Raw genomic sequence first — 17,558 nt, 5'->3', positions numbered from 1 at the left:
AATTTAGTAAATGAAACCTTTCCAATCTTAGCTCTTTGAGCATCTTGCTGTAAACCATGCTTGTGTTTTATATATAATCTGAATCAGGCAACTCTCAAAACCCTAGTCTAATTTAAATAATCTAGATATCAGTATTATCGTGGAACACTTTTGGTTTCAGGATATAACTTCATCAATTGAGTCAGTGTTTTTATTTGAGCTCTTGTGCCTATGTACATGCACACAGCTATTCCAGAGGGGCTGGCCAGAAGGAGAACCTGTGTGTTGAACACCAGTACGTTTATTTAGCCGTCCCCGTACCTTTTGGTTATTCAGCTTAGAGGAAAAGAGTGTCAACTTTTTATTTTCCATTTAGAGTTGTATATTGTATTTAAACATGTATCTCATGTTTTAAAACCTCATTGATAAAAGAAGGACAGGATTACTGTGGAATAGTATTGGGATATTTAAAGTGAATTTAATGACTTACTCATGAAGAAGTAATTTAAGTTTAAAAGAAGTATCATATATTTTTTTCAGCTGTTTCTCAGACCAAAAACAATGCACTCATCTCAAAATTTTGGTGCTTATAGATACTGAATTTATTATCATGGCAGAATTTCTTGAACTTCTTCATTTTACTTTGTTATCCTTTGGGGTAGTTTTTTAGCATAAGATGCTCATGTAAATTAATTGGGCATTGTAGTTGGGTTTTAGTAGTTGTCTTTATATGCCTTTGATGTGCTTCTTTGTTCAAGGAAGTGATTATGTTTCCATTATATTTGCAACTCAGTAGAAATTCATATGTTAAGCCTACTGGGCAAAGACCACATCAAATTCTATTTTCATTTCATCTCCCAGTGTATTATTACATAATTACTAAATTATAATAATTACAAAAGGAGGCTGTTATTCCAAAGAACCCTCATTGTGTGTTGGTATTGTGTGAGGACCTCTGAGGTTGTTGAGACCGTTGTTGTGTTGGGCTGTGGTGATAGGAACCCTGCATACACCACATTGCTTTCACGGTGTGGTGGTCCACATTGTTCTTGAAAACCAGTGATCCCTGCCATTTAAGTTTTTGTAACATCAGTTTAATTTTACAGTAATAACTTTGAATCAGTCAACACCATTATTTCCTGGTTTTGAGTTTTTTTATTTTATCCACGGTGATAAATGTAGGCTTTATCTGCATTTTGATATTCCATTTTATGATTAAACCCATTATTTATCTACTCCTTAGCTAATGGATGGTTAGATTGCTTCTGATTTTATTATTTTAATGGGGATTTTTTTTTTTTTTTTTTTAACCTGTCTGAACATGTACAAGAGTTTCTTAGTGGCATATACCTAGAATGGACTTTTGGATCAAAGTTATGGCTAGGACATGTTCACTGTTGTAAATAACATTGCTAGATTGTTCTTCAAAATTGTTGTACTACATTATACCAACACTTGAAATGTTTAGAGAGCTCTTGCTTCCTTCCAAACTCCAGGAAATTGCATATTTTTTAATATTTGTCAATCTTTTTGGTGTTAGACAGTGTCTTGTAGTTCAATATCCTTTCGTTGGTAATTCAGAGATTTAATATTATTTTATATGTTATTGGCCATTAAGTTTTCTCTTCTATGAAGTTTCCTTAATTATCAGAATGAAACTTAAGGTGTAGAGATACACCCCAGAGGCCAGAGCATATTGATATTGAAATGGTAACTAACTAACTTTTTAAAGATGCACTGATAATTCAGAGCCCAAGGTAAGCAGAGGGACAGAAATGCAAGGAAGAAGCACTCGCGGGGAAGAGAATTAGAAATTCAAGGAGAGGAGGGTACAGAGCAATGCGTGACAGTCTAATTTAGTTTGTGGTGAAGAAATGAGTTTCATCCCACAGGTGGGGAATTAATTGAGAAGGATAAAGATAGCAATTGAAGGGTGAGAGAGAAAACTTTGGTCAGAAATGTCTTAAATTATCAAGGAAACAGTTTTATCAAAATACCTTACTTGTCATAAATAAGTGGGATATGTGTAGCTTTTTATTAAGTTGTTAATACATGTTCACCTTTTGAAATAATAACATTTAGATATACGATTTGGAAAAGATGAGTACAGAATCTCCTGATAGAATATTTTGTTAATCTGGTAATATGGAGAGTTAAGTTTAAGGATGCAACTTCTTGGCAAATACATAACCTTTCTGCTCTTTAGACATTCAAAAACAGGCACTTGTGCTGAGAGTATTTCCATGTAGAAATATGTATTCAGCTTGCTACTGATTCTTTAGCTTCACTTTGTACACAAGGCCTAGCAACTCCCAGGTTGAGGTTACTAGTTATTGTTATATAACCAACAAGGAAGATATTCTGTATTCTGTCTTCAGATTTTTAAGTCGAGATGTGGGTTTTAGTCTCGGCTCTGTTATTTCAAATCATATAATGAGAGCATTTCAGAAAAGAAAGGCCGTTGACTGTGCTGAACGTCTTGTGTTGCTTCTTTCCCACCTCTTTTCCTACCTGACTGCTCCTTGTAATTTAACAAGTAGAATCAAGTCCTGGAGTAATTCCAAGTTTGGGAGGGGTGCCAACAACAGCAACAAAAAATAGCAGATATAACAGTAATGAAGAAACCTACTCTCTGAATATCAGGAGTACTAGAAATTTGCTTAGAATTTTAATTTAGGAAGCTTTATTTAAGAGTCCTTATAAATCCTTATAAATTTATGCTAAGGCATTAACTCTGTAGCTGTCTTACACCAGTTTCCAAAAAAAAAAAGAGGCTCTATTGCTAAATGTTTCAGTATAAAAGACAAAGACATCTCAATCCCTAGAAACCAGGCCATTCATAATGAAAATACCTCTTGTTAGGAACTACTAAAGGTATAATGTAAAACATTTTACATTTAAAATCATTGCCCTGCAAATTTTCAGAGCATTGTTACTTCCTTTTCTCATTCCTGGTGTTGCTGTTGAGAAGTCTGGTATCTTTTTTATTTCTTGTGCTTGTGACTTTGCTTTCCTTTTGAAACCCTTTTAAGATCTCTTTGTGTCTGGTAGAAACTTAGCATGAACCTGATGAAAAGGAAGATAACAAACTGTTCTTTTTCATTATGTCTTATTGCACTCCTTGACATTTTGGTCTTTTTAATGGTCATTATACAGTAGGTAGATGCAAATTAGGGGGAAATGGCTCTAATCCCCACCCCCCCCCCATGCCATTTTGGTGTCTTTCCTGGTCTGTTGACCTGTGCGGGCTGAGGGCCTCACCTGCATGTGATGTGGCGCTGTCTTGTTGGCTGAGCGCCTCGTTTCCTCTCAGTTCTGAAATCCAGTGATGTCACCACTGCCTTGGCTCTCCTGTCTCTGCCCTGAGACCCAGCCCCGAGGCTTTTTCTCTGCAGCTCTTATAAGTCTTCGGCACCCAGTTAGGATTTTCTGCTCTCTAATTGCACTTCATTTAGGCCTCTGCTATGGTCTGTCATATCATTTTTCAAATTTAATTTCTAAATGTTTAAAATTTTAAAATTAGTTTTAGATGTTTCCAGTATGAAAGGGATCTGAAACAAATATGGAAATCTGGATATTAGCATCTGGAGACATAAATCTGGGTGGTAGGATACAGCTCTGTCCTTTCCTGTGTGTTTGACATCTGCTCAAAAAGTCAGCACAAATGCTGCAAAAGGAGAAACGCTCACTGGATGTTAGAATTGGGAGCCCTGGGCAGCCTGGATGAGAGGCCCCCAGTTTCTGGGATGTAAATACCTGACATGGTGGTTCTGAAGTCTGGTGAGGCTGAAGAAAGGACCAAGGTGCTTGGTCACCAGTCTTCAGTTCATTCAGCCCGTCCACAGTCACTCAGGGAACCCCTCTGTGTGCCCGACATGATTCTGGACCTTACAGATAGAAGGCTGAAAACACAGTCATATTACTTGGTGTGCTTGTCTTATTTACCCTTTTAGATTCAACTGAACTAGAGTAAAACTCTGTTTACAATAGGTTAGATCTTATCACCGGTGAGATTTTTTTGAAAGCAGAACTTTTTTTTTTTTTTTTAAATCTTACGAATGATTGTAAACTCAGTAAAGAAAGAAGTTTCACATGGAGGACCACCAAGTGAGGGAGGAAAGCCTTTGTAATACTGAGTCAAATCCAGTGTAATCCTAGGGCTTCCCCACTTCTTTGGGTAAAAGGAGGGGCCTCTTTATCTAGGCAGACAGCAGGCCATTTGGAACCTCAATGGCAGGGCTCTGCGAATGCCCTTCAGCTCTCACCTGACTCTGTGTGTGTGTGGCCTCCTCTGAGATTCTCCCTGCTGACTGCATTTCCAGCAGACACCTCGTTTTAACATCAAAGTTAAATGCCACCTCCAGGAAGCATTCTCTAATCTGCCCTGCCCCTCATCCACCTCCTTAATGGCTTTCTCTTATAAAATTAATTTTTTTTTTTATTTCTTTCTAGCATTGAATTTATTTTTGTGAATAATTTTTCTAGCTTGGTAGCCTGTGATTTCCTTGAGAATGTAATCCACCTCTGTTTCACCTTTGTTTTCTCTGTCCATCTAGTATGGTGTTTTTAGAATAGTGGTGTCAGGCCTTTCTAAAGTAGCTGTAGAACAGGCATTGATGTCCTTGGCCTCTGAAGGCCATATGACAGCACAGAAATGCACATTTTAGCTCCCAGTCTCTCCTGGAGACTTCAAGATGGACCTCCTCAAGGCCCAAGGAGAACCAGAGTCCCCTGGGTGGTGACAAAGTCCTTACTGAGTTGCTGCATGAACTCAAATATTTAGAATATTTGAGGACTCAGAATTTGTGCGGTTCCAGGAAACCCTCCCCATTGATGAGTAGGTCTTAATATTTATAAGGACATTTTACATTGGTAGCATTTCGGAGTCTTTTCAGAGTACCAGCTTGTGAACTTTTCATATAACAAATTGTAAAATGTGTGAGGTTTTCTGAAAGTCAAGTAGTGGCCTTAGTTCTCAGTTGTCTGGTTTTTGTTATTTCAAGACAGGCAGTAAGCTTTAGTTTAACATTTTTATTACATATGAATAATAGAGTACACATATTGAAGTTTCATGGATGTAATTTTGTTAAATGTACATCGCGGTAGATTTAAAAATGAGAGATTTATTTTGTCATTCATAAAGTTGTAATGCAGTCTGGAGAAGCAATTTGTTAAAAGATAGCATCTACTTAACCTCCTTATTTATTTCTTGTAGGAGAAGGTTAGATCCACAATAAATACATGAAGAAATAAGTAGATAGGGGAATTTATCTTGGAAATAAGATCCTTGTCATGGTTTTGAAATGTTAAATGCATGAAGACCTGTCAGAGATATACGGACATATGTTTTTACAGTGCATTTTCAAGTATTTAGCTGTATTTGTCATTATCTAGTACCAGTAAGCAGTGATCAATTGATATAGTAATTTGAAAGTGAGTTTTCTTTTAATGGGTACAAATAAAGTGCCTCTACACATATGTTATATGGAACTATTAATTGGAAATTTTAATATCAATAAAGTCTTTTAATATTTTATATAGAATTTCTTAAATATGTAGCAAATTTATCTTACTACATTTAAAATAAAACTTTGTAAAAATATTACCATATATAATATAAGAACAGGGATTGTCATAAAAGGTAGTTTCGTAATTCTATTGATAAGAATTTGTCAAACTCTGAATGACTGATTTGTTAAAGTAATCCACATTTGCCTCAAAATGAGAAAGTCATTTATTTGAACCCTGGGATTCTCTTTTTCCCTTATGGAAATAAGGAAATTTATGAAATTATGGCTAAAACCTCTATGAAAATTATGCAGTCTCTATACATCTCCTTGATTATTTTATAATTTAAAACACTTATATTATAATCCTGTAGTTTCAGTTGCATTAACTTGCTAAACGTCCAATTCCATTTATGACAGTGAAATCCAACTTGTAGAGCCATGTTCTCTCTTTTGTAGGACAGTGTTTATCAATTTATTAAAATATTTTCATTTTGAATACTGGCTTTCATTTGGTTTTGAGTATTTGTTATCCTAAATAATTAGCTGGACACTAATATCTTTTGTTAGTCACAGGGATCCTTTAAACTAAATTACATTAGAAATAAAAAGTATATTTTAGCGATAATTTCATGAATGCAAGGGAAGGAGACAGATCAACCAGAGGAACTATTAAAGTTCTTTTTATGTTCTTTTTCCTCTATGATAAGAGATAGTAAAAGATCTTAAACTGTGAACAGCAGTACTGAAATATTTTCTAGTGTGAGTCCTGATTTGTTATTTTGTTTTTTTCATGCAGGAAATCCTTAAGGTTTATTTTCCCCAAAGATCAATTTTGTAAAAATACATAGATATAGTCTGCTTTTTATTCTTCTCAAAGGAAACTTTGTATGTACCCATATGGTCCCACAGAGGGAGGACACCTCGTTCAGGAAACACCTTTGGGATTTGCTCTCTGTGCAGAGAGCGTGGCGTGGTGGGGGCACGCTGTGGTTTGTTCCGGAGCTGGGCTGTCACCGTGGCTCTCTCCTCTGCACTGCGGCAGCGAGCAGCGGGATTGTCTGAGTAGTATAGTATGGATAGCTTTTCATTTAGCCTTTGCTCTGACAGTCCATGCCCTGGATAAGTGGTGGAGGCCTGCACAGGTGAAATCTATTCTCACATTTGCCTCAGGGGTGACTGGACTGTAACAGAATTTTTCAAACCCGTTGGGCCCAACCGCAAAGCAGAGAATAAATGGCTGAAGTGCCAGGCCTGGACGGAAAAATCAATGCCTGGTTATACAGACGTGACAGAGCAGGTCTGCACTTCTCCCCACAAAAGTCTGTGCTCTTACCTCTCAGCCTGGAAAGCACACTTCTTTCTGGCTTTTATGTGCTAGCATGTGTGTAATAGTTAACATTCTTTTTCCTCTTTCCTTCCTTGCAGAAAATTTACATGCCACTTATGTGACAGAAGTTTCACAGAGAAGTGGGCCCTGAACAACCACATGAAACTCCACACGGGAGAAAAGCCATTTAAATGTTCCTGGCCCACTTGCCACTACTCGTTCCTCACCGCCTCAGCCATGAAAGACCACTACAGGACGCACACAGGTTTGAGGCAGCAGCTTTCTGAACACAAGGCCGGGCAGATGCAGACCGAGTGCCCTGCTGCTACATATGCTTTAATTATCTTAATACTAATCAATATAAATGATTTCCTGTTTGAGGCATTTGCTTTAAGGTTGTGGTAATTATGTAGTAACAGGTATGGTATTTCTTTTTTTTTTTTCAATGAAACTAAGGATAATTTTAAAGTGACATTTTTATGTTGTATGTATGTGTGCATCTGTTTAAACAAAGAAAGTTCAATTTTAGCAGCTCATTTGGAGAGATTATTTACATTTTCATAGAGAAACAGTCTTGCATTTTACTACTGATACAGACCAGTACCATAATATTTTTGGACATTATTGAATCTTGGTTTAACTTACCACCTAAAAAATTTTTACCAAATTAATATTTCTTTTAAGAAGAGATTGCTATCAGATCCAAGAGTTTTTGATAATTAATACAAAGAGACTAATCTGAATTTAGCTACTATTATTTTAAAAGAAAGTTACAAACTTAAGGAGTCCATGTTTGCATCCATTTTACGTGAAAACATTTAAGAACTGTTTGGGATTTGAACCAACTCACAGTAAAAGCAGGATTCAGAATTCATTTATGATAGCAAGGTACTCTCAATTCTGGTCTTCATAAATATATAACCCATTCATAGGGCATTGTGAGTTTTCTGTGTTTATGAGTTGATTTTCATTGTCAAAGTACAGAGAGCTCACAACTTCCTGACATTCTTATATTTTGAATGCTCTTATATCATTCTAGCCATATTACTGTGAGCAATTTGGTATTTTTGTGTTCTTCATTCTCTTTACACCACTGAGAAAATATTTTGTTTCAGGAAGCAAAAATGTATAAATTTTAATCAGCATTCCCAAATGTTCTTCTGATTGCCCAGAATCTTGTATTATTGTTAGAAATTATAGGTTAAAGGTTCTTCTGAAGCAGATTGTGGGAAGCCCAGGCCTCCTTAGCTTCTTTGACAAGGGTGTTGACGATTTAAGGTCTCCAGCCTGCCCTGAGAGATCACTTATATCGAACAGCAGATGAAAAGCCAGTGCAGATGTAATTTATCGTCGGCGTTTCCTTCTAAAGAATAATTGTGGAGACTTGGCTAGATCAATAATATGGATTTTTGTTGTTAGGTCTTGTAGTCTGCACCATAATGAGAGATAGGGGACAGTGGCTGTTTTCTAATAGAAAATAAAGGGTTGGTTTCCATGTCTTTCTGCATTTGAATACAAAATGGCACACTTGAAACTAATTCAAGTTGTTAAGAAAAGTACTGTCTTCCATTATATCTCCACTGTCATATAAATATGGCATGTTAAATGAACCTCTTTTATGAGTGAAAAAGTGCACCTAGTTTTTTCTTAAAAGTTTTTTTCTTGAAAAATAGATATCTGTATTCCTGTTTCCCTACTGCCTGACCCTAACACCCTTATCCCCTACCAAACAAAAAAAGAAACAGAAGAGATGAAAATTGAATTTAAAATGGAAAACAAATCAAGTCACCAAGGTAAATAGGACAGACATATAATACATTGGAGAGTAACATCCTAAATGAAATCTTATATGTATATATCAAGGTCTCTAATGTAGCACATGGAAAATGAATAATTTCGTCTTTGTGACTAGGCATATCTTAAAATAGAGTGATAAAACTTTATTCATACAGGATATAAACATGCAGACTGTATACATGTAGAGAATATAGAGCTCTTAAGGATTTTTCTTTCCTTGTTAATGTATTTATTTTACAAGAAAGATATGGTTCACCTAGAAGTTCATAAAAGAGAAAAGCAAGCGTGCTTTCCTTGAATCCAGCAGTAGTGAAAATATTCTCTCCTCATTAGAAAGAGGGCCAGTTGGGGGACGCAGCACAGTATCCCCGCTGCCACGCCCACCAGTGCACGTGTGTGTGCGCGCACACGTGAGAGAAAGAGTGTGAATGTGCGGGTATACCCTGGCAGGCACACACATTCCCACACATATATGAGGGGTTAACACCCACAAAACTAGAGTGATGAATAACTTGTAGAGAACAATTTTGCCTCAAAATGGAATGGTATGTTAATATGAATGAGCAAATTGTCTTTTGGGATTAAAAAAAGAGTCTACTTTCAGTGTTATTTAATTGATAATACAGCTACTTAGAAAGATTTATATTTCAAATTGATTAAATAATTAAATGAGTGATTATAATTAAACTTTATTCTTCACAGCCCATGTACTCTGTTCTTCTGTTTCTGTATTGAAATAATGTTACCAAGGAATAAGCTTAAGCCCAAAAGTGGATAGGAAAAATATTTTTAACTTCAGCTTTATTTTTTTTAAATGATAATAATGAACATTTATCATACCATTGGGAAATAAGATTTGGTTAAAATGCTCTTTATTAATGTTATGTTTATTAAAATTAGAAAAGTTAGTAATGCTCTTAAATAAAGGGAAGAACCTTTGGGGTTACCAAAGTCATTCTGCCTTTCAATATTTGCTTTTTTTCTAACCTTAAAAAAGGAATTACAATTCCAAAATGCCTCAAGCTAAATTTCTGTTATGATGTACTAAAACGTTTTAGAACAAAGTGGGCTGACTTGAGGAAAACCCTTGAAAAACTTGTTGCATTAAATGTCTAAATTAGCAAAGTAGATAAAGGTAGATACAAATGATTTATTTTATTTCTAGAATAGTATTTTATAATTTCACTGAATCCCTCCAAGGTTAGCATTTTTATTCTATTTTGCCCTTCTTTGTGAGTCTTATGGGATAAAACTGTCTAGCTTGCCAGCACATATTGCCTAAATATGCTACAGTAGAAAGATATATTGCATTTATAAACCGTAGGGCACAATGTTAGCTCAAGTAAAAATACTAAAAAATGAGCATTTCCACGCTTTAACAAATACTAAGTCTGCCAAATCTATCTCTAATTGTTCCAGAGGTTTCCAGTCAAGAGCTGTCATTGAAGATGAATAATATCAGTTTTTCTACCATTTCTTTAGCATTCCCTAGACTTCTGTTTTTTTTATGCTGTGAAAGTTTGAGAAACATAAACAGCACTGAATTGCTATTTGTACTGAGTAATGTGGATTTTATTGTTTCTTGGGATCTTCAGTGTGTTCAGGGAAACCATTTAATTCATGTTAAGTAGGAAGTTATTAAAGAAGATCCTGATAGAATCAGGTAAAAGCAATTCAGTATCTTTAAGTTGTTAGAAAATTCAATATGTTTCATTTAAAGAGAATCATACATACTGTATATTAACTATTCCAAGCACTCTTTACTCAGTTCAGAGAGGCCAGATGTATGGGAATTGTAAAAAATCAGCATATGCATAAAAACTGTTCGAGTGCATAAAGCAGCCCCATCTGGAAGACATCTAACAGAAATGAAGTTGTACAAAACCATTCCATTGATAATAAAGCTAATTTTTATGGGTCTGACAAGTATGTAATTATGTTCAGTGGTGCTTTTCAGATTTTATCACAGTCAATAAACCGCAGTGGTAATTTCATTCCCATTTGACATATTTACATGGAAACATTTGATTGGAGGAATTAGTAACCCTGAAAGCCTTGATAGATATGTTTTAATGATCTGTGACCTCCGCAGTCCCTCATTGGTTTACTGTTGCAACAGGCGAGAAGTCCTTCCTGTGTGACCTGTGTGGGTTCGCGGGCGGGACCCGGCATGCCCTCACCAAGCACCGGCGACAGCACACAGGTCAGTGGGTACCGCCCAGGGCCGCCTGGCGCCTCGCGGCTTTGCCCATCACTCTTCTTTTTAGTTTTTGTCAAATGCGTGTACTTGAGAGTCGGGAGAAAATTCTATGTAAATAATATGGTTTTAAATAATCTGCTTTTATTATATTTTTAAAAAGGAGGCTTATGGCCAATTTTGGGGATCAGCAGTCTTCAGGAAATTCATGTTAAGTAGGTAGAAAAAAGATCGACTCCTGAAGGCTAGATCCATGTTGCTGTTGTCTCTGTAGCCAAGACTTGCCTGGGGTCTCCCGGAGGCAAACGGTGGGGGGGGCCGTCTCCTGCTCTGTGCTTCTCCCCTCCTTCTGTCTCCCTCTCCATGGGCTCTCTCTACCCACCATTCACCCCCTCACCCTACCTGCTTGGCCACTGCACACCTGCCTCCCACCCTGCCTTCCCGCCTGGCCCTCGCCTGCCCCAGCGCCTACCCCTCATCATCCTTCTGGGAGTTTGGACTAACAGACGTGGCTCTACATCGAGGCTGTTTAAATCATTCTGCACCAAGGGATGGACTGCAATGAAGAGGGACCACAGGAGGGCCGTGGGCATTGGAGAGGATGCTTTTCCCCCGCGATGTCCATGTTGGTGGTTCCACAAATTAAATAGATTCCTTGGTTGGGAACACTAAAAGATGAAAACTGTTAAAAATTTGTCAAATTTTACTACTACTTTGTACACTCTAATAAGTCTTATAAGTAATTATTTTAATAGTTTTAAATTAAATGTGCCTGGGACAGTCCTGGTTTATTTGTGTTGTCCCTGTGTAATTATTAATAGCACCAATTTTTACTCCCTAAAGTATTCTAGTTTAGATGATAAATCTTGTGATAACCCAATTTATAACTCAATATTGGACTTTTCTTTGAGTAACATGTGAATAGTCAAGTTTGCCAGCACACTTACAAATGGCATAAACTTCTGGTACATGAAATAGGTTGCTTTTTGGGACACTTTGTTACACTTTGTTTCATTCTTCATTTAACATTTAGGTACAGGTAGCTTTAAAGTCCAGTGTGGTATTTGCAAGATGAATGAAAGTTAATGCAAGCCATTCCTTTTAGATCTTGAGTCCATGTGATTCCAGTTTCCATGTGGGATAAAGATTATTCTTGAGTCAGAGAATATTTGGAAAAAGACTTAATTGGAAAAATTTTAAATTCCATTTAAAGTTTATAGATGCGATTCATGAACCCATAATTTGAATCCACTAACTTACAAGTTCAGTGTAAGTGAGGGCACAGGAGGCCCAGAGAACGACAGTCCTCCTTGACAGCCGTCTTGATTAAGTTGGAGATACGTGTGGTAAAAGTGTGCTGATGTGTGAATTTGTGTTAGGTTTTCGGTTTATTGATGCCCATCTTGTTACTATTGAAATGCCATTGTAGCTAATGTGCTCTCCAGCAGGGGTGGCCCTGGGCAGTGCCCGCTCAGCAGCCCTCTCCTGACCAGCCCTCTCCTCTCCTCCACTTCCCACCACAATGGAGACAGCCACACTGTGATCATAGCCTTTGCAGGTGATAGATCATGAGGCCTGTGTTGAGCGGCCACGACTTTATATTTTATGTCAGGTCCAGAGGCTCCTCATTACATTGCTATTAACTTTATACCATATAGGACAATGTCACAGAGACAGAGGTATCTGTCTTTATGGCATTTATCTGCCTCCGTGGCACAAATCAAAGATGATTCTTTAATACAAAAATCAGTTCTTTAGACTATTGGTTTCAACAAAAACAGCTTAGTACAACTCAGTCTAGGCACTTAGCTTTTATACTGAATTTACAGTATTTAAGCAACATACAACTTATTCCCCAAGGCCAGAGTTATATGGTACATTTGAAATGGGTGTTTCTGTGATGTATTCCTCTTTGACATGGTTTACCTTTTACCACAGAGCGCCCACGCAAATTACAATCAGCTCAGAAGGGGATAGGTATCAGAAGTGTTCCGAATGGCGTAAATAATTCCCTGCTTCAATATAGACTGTCTAGAGGCCTGACACAAAACATCTTCCATTCCAAGGTTTACTTTTATCACCTGTCAGAGACCCTTGATTCAAGGGCAGGGAGCAAACCCTCACATGCAGTCAGAGAGTCTTGGCCAGCTTAATAACTACCAGCCAGCCCACGTGTTAGCTTCCAGGAGAAGTGTCCACCCTAACTGACCAATTGTTGACTGCTCTGTGTCCACAGCCATCCTGGGAGTCCCTCTGCCATCTTTCATTTCCTTTCTCAGTGGTACCTAAGATGCAAAAATGCTCCATAATAGTTATTTTGGCCAGGATAGTTACTCCTAAAGAAAAGTATGAAAAACGAAACAACTTAAGCTAGTATGTACAGTTATGACAAGTAAGGGAAACAATAGAATGAAAGGAAATGTCCTCTTTGTTCTGCTTTTTAAAGTCAGGTGTCTACAGTTAGCTCACAGGAGCATTGTTGAGGAGTGGGTGCCAGGACTATCCTGCCCGTAGACCTCTCCGTCCTGGCGACAGTAGTGTGAGAAAGGATTCCGACAGTGCCCTGTTCCCAGTGTTTGATTAGTCCTTCACAGGTGCAGCCAGCCCTCCGTATAGTAATTGTTTCATTACAAGCAATTTCATTACAATTAAATCCTTATTTAAGTGAAATTCTTATTGAAAATATGTTAAGATTTTCATTCTCATTGTACAGTCTAGAAGTTGGATGTATATTTCAACTATATATTGAGACTAACAAGAAACTCCTGTATTTCAGTAATACAGTTTCCTGAAGAAATTACCCAGAAATGACTTTTCAAAATTAACAAATTATGTAGAAGAACAAAAATTTTAACATAATCAATGAGTTATAAATTAACTAACAAGTACATATTTGAATAAACTGTAGTTTGGAGGAATCGACTTGGAGGTTTTCCCGGTCAGGAGCCCAGACATGCATGGCCTTTTTTAATGGTTATAGCATAATGTTTTATGTAGTATAACATTTTTGTAGTATCCTGTTTTTTTTTTTCTGTTTTTTCCTGTTAGCCTATATATAGTTCAATATTTCTTATACTACATAATTTAATCTGTAGTATGGTGAAGGTAAATATAAAATGACAATTTAAAGTTATTGCAATATAATGGTAGCTTAATATGCTACCTGGCCAATAATCAAATTTATTAATATTACAAAGAACATTTTTAAATGTTGATTTTAATTTTATTAAAATTCCTCAATAGCCTAAATGAAACAAACTACATTGAACCTGTCTTTAAAAAGTTAACATTTATTAATTAACATTTACTCTAATTAAGAAAATTACATGTAAAGATTTTAGGGGACCTTTAATTTAGACCACTGACTTAGACAGTGATGTCCAAAATGATACCCTTTACCCCTCCAGATTCTTGCTAAAAATTCATGAAAAATGAATAGCATGAAGATGATTTTTTGGGGCTTGCTATTGTCCACCAAGGCTATTAGAATAAACAAGCTAGCAGTGAGTTCTGGTGCCAAAACATTTTTCAGACAAGTAGATTGAATGGAGTAAGGAGATGTCAGAATATACTTGTGAATTTGCAAAATAGAAAAAAAACTTTAAATTGCTTCACCACATAGATTGATTATACTATGTACAAAGTTGGAAAAAGCATTAATTAAAGGTGGATGATTTATACTACTTTACTTGAATTTTTGTTATAAAGCTACACTATTGTAATGGCATAAAGATAGACAAATAGATCAAAGGAAGAGAATAGGGTCTAAAGAGAGACCTATGCATATATTTGTCAATTGTTGTGACCATGATACAATATTAGGGATAAATCTAATAAATGACATGCAAAACCTCTACAGTGGAAAGTTCAAACCATTGGTGAGAGGAAATAAAGAAGACTTAAGTAAGTGGAGAGATGTACCATGTCCATGGGTCAGAACAGTCAGTTTTGTTAAGATGTCATTTCCTCCCACATTGATCAATCCAAATTTTATCAGGGCTTTTTTGGGGGGAGCAGGGGGTAGGAATTTGCAAGCTGATTTAAAAATTCATATGTATGTGAATGGACTAGCCAAGTAATTTTTAAAAGAAAGAACAAAGCTGGAAGAAGTTACACTACCTGACTTCATGGCTGTTTATAAAACTAGTCAGTCTGATATTGGCATCAATATAGATAATGTGACCAGTTGGTTTTTGACAGAGGAGCAAAGGCAATTCTATCTTTTCCACAAATAATTCTGGAACAATTGTTGATCCATAAGCAAAACAAAGAAATAAATAAAAAAGAACTTTAAGCCATACTTTATACTAAATACAAAATCTAACTCAAAATGGATCATAACCGAAAAGAAGAAAACACAGGAGGAAATCTTTGTGACCATGGGTTAGGAAAGATTTCTTAGAAATGACATCAAAAGCCTGATCCATTAAAGAGAAAATTAACTTGAAAATTAGTTGATTGAAAGTTTAAATTAAGTTTTACTCTTTGAAAGACACTGAGAAGAAAATAAAAAAAGGAAAAGAAAAACCACAGAAAAACATATGTGCACATCATATAGCTAATACAAGACGTCTATCCAGAATATATAAAGAGCTCTGAAAACACAAGTATAAGAGAACAACCATGTTTAAAACATCATCAAAAGATTAGCACAGACACTTCGCCAAACAATAGAAATCTGTGACAAATAAGGACATGAAGAGATGTTTAGCATCATTAGTTACCAGAAAAATGCAAAGGTAAAGACAACACCGAGTTTTGGTGAGGATTTGGCCAATCAGAACTTCCATATGCTGATGGCGGAAACATGAAATGGTAAAATCACTTTGGGAAACTGTTTGGCAGTTTCTTACAAAATTAAATATAGACCTACCATATGGCCCAAACATTCTACTCCTAGAACAAAGATATATTCGCCCATACAATGACTGTACATGAAAGAAGACTCAGCAGCTTTATTCGTGGTAGCCACAAAGGAAAACACATCAAATGGCCTTCAATGGACGAATGGATAATCAAACTGTAACACATTCATGTGATGGAATACTACTCAGCAATAAAAATAAATGTATTTTTCCAGTAGCAACAGGAGTGAACCACAAAATCGTGCTGAGTGAAGGATGCCAGGCAAAAAGAGTACATGCAGTGTCTGTCTCCTTTCATGTAAAATTCTAGAAAAAGCTAACTAATATATAGTTACAGAAGGACCAATAGTGGTTGCTTGGAAATGGCAATAGCAGGACAGAAAAAGAGGCACAAGGAAACTTTTGGAAAAAATTTGAAAAAAAAAAACCATCTTGATTCTAGTAATATATGATGAAACTTGTCAAATTATACACAGTAAATATATAAATGTTTTGCTTGTCAATATACCTCCAAGAACTGCTTTAAAATGCATTATACATTCTACCTTCTGTGATCAGCCTAGGCAGATATAACTCAAGTTAAGATAATAGTTAATAATATGTGTGTTTTTGTCCACATGAGCATTTTATTTTGTATTTCTGTTTTCCATGTGAACAGTACTTTGACATTAATGTGTAGTTAAATTGCTCGTTGAATTTAATGAGCAGTTCAGTTCTTTTAAACTAAAATGTGCATGTGTAAGTTTTCAGATATGCTTATTTATGGATGTTTATACATTTCCATGATATATGAGAGTCCTGTGTCAGATGTGAAGAGATTGAGCTATTTTCCTTTACCCTTATATAACCACGAAGGTCATATATTGTCCCTCAAATAAAAGCAAACCCTGCCATCATCATGAAAGTGATTTTTTGTATAAGTGAATTCAGTACAATTGAGTTGTCTGAAGCAATTTAAGCAACTTGACCAGAGGTTTATAAACTGAGAACAAAGCAGACTGTGGATGTTCGGTGTTGGAGATGGGATTTATCTTAAAGATAGATGGTTAAGACGGACAAAAGTTCCTTTCAGTTCCTAGATTATTTTACCCTGCTTTGTATATATCATCTTCTCTTTACAAAGATGAGTCAAATGGAATATTTCCTCCTGCAATCTGGTAAATGATGATTTGATACCATGTTCACTATCTGTGTAAAAACATTAACTATTTCATGTATGCCAGAGGTGTATCTTTTTCCTGGTCTTGAGTGCTGGTGAGAACGATGTGTGTGCTGCTTCTGCCTTGGCTCAACTTGTTTCTGATTAGCAGTGTTTTGGCAGTTCTGGAGTAATGGTAATGACAGCGGGCAGTCCCTGGGCCCTTGACCACACGGTTTATGTGGTTTGGGTCAACTCTGATCCTCACAACTACCTTCTGTGTTTAGTGGTATCCTTTTGAACTTGCTTGAGGTCCAACAGGAGCAAGTGAACATGGCAAGACTGGGATTCACACTGAAGTCCAGTGGGTTTCATGTGGATGACTACACAGCCTGCAGTGTGGTGTAGTCCCAGTGCATGGCACTGCAGCAACAGGTGAAGTAGCATCCAAGCAGAATGCGTTCATCCAAGTAAATGTTCTGCTTTTGTGGATAAGACCACATACGCAGTCTTAGAGAATATAGGATGAATTCTAAATGTGTTAGTACTCACAGCAGATATGGTTTGTTGCTAGCTGAATTGGTGAAATTTTCAAATAAGATATTTCATCCTGCATTTTCTACACAAGGTACATATGAAACTAGCATAGAAACATAGGAAGTAAGAGGTAAAAGTAGGATCATTGAATATGGATAAAATCAAGCTACCTTATAGGTAACATTTGTCAGGAAAAAAGTTTGTTGAG

At 36.4% G+C, this 17,558-nt stretch overlaps 1 protein-coding gene across 4 annotated transcripts in view; it reads left to right on the top strand.

The window, feature by feature from the left end:
• ZNF407 (zinc finger protein 407) overlaps nt 1-17,558 on the top strand; it is a 525,354-nt gene that overhangs the window by 305,101 nt on the left and 202,695 nt on the right. For all 4 annotated transcript variants that reach the window (XR_005212254.1, XM_037806409.1, XM_037806411.1 and 1 more), the window contains exons 5-6: nt 6,915-7,081; nt 10,733-10,816. Coding sequence is in view for 3 of the 4 variants with exons in the window: in XM_037806409.1 (XP_037662337.1) it covers nt 6,915-7,081; nt 10,733-10,816 (251 nt within the window). In the remaining variant the exon portion in view is untranslated. The remainder of the gene's footprint in view (nt 1-6,914; nt 7,082-10,732; nt 10,817-17,558) is intronic.

This window comes from Choloepus didactylus, chromosome 16 (assembly GCF_015220235.1).
Source record: "Choloepus didactylus isolate mChoDid1 chromosome 16, mChoDid1.pri, whole genome shotgun sequence".
Taxonomy (NCBI): domain Eukaryota; kingdom Metazoa; phylum Chordata; class Mammalia; order Pilosa; family Megalonychidae; genus Choloepus; species Choloepus didactylus.
Note: the sequence above shows the minus strand (reverse complement) of the source record. Positions and strands in the feature narration are given on the sequence as shown.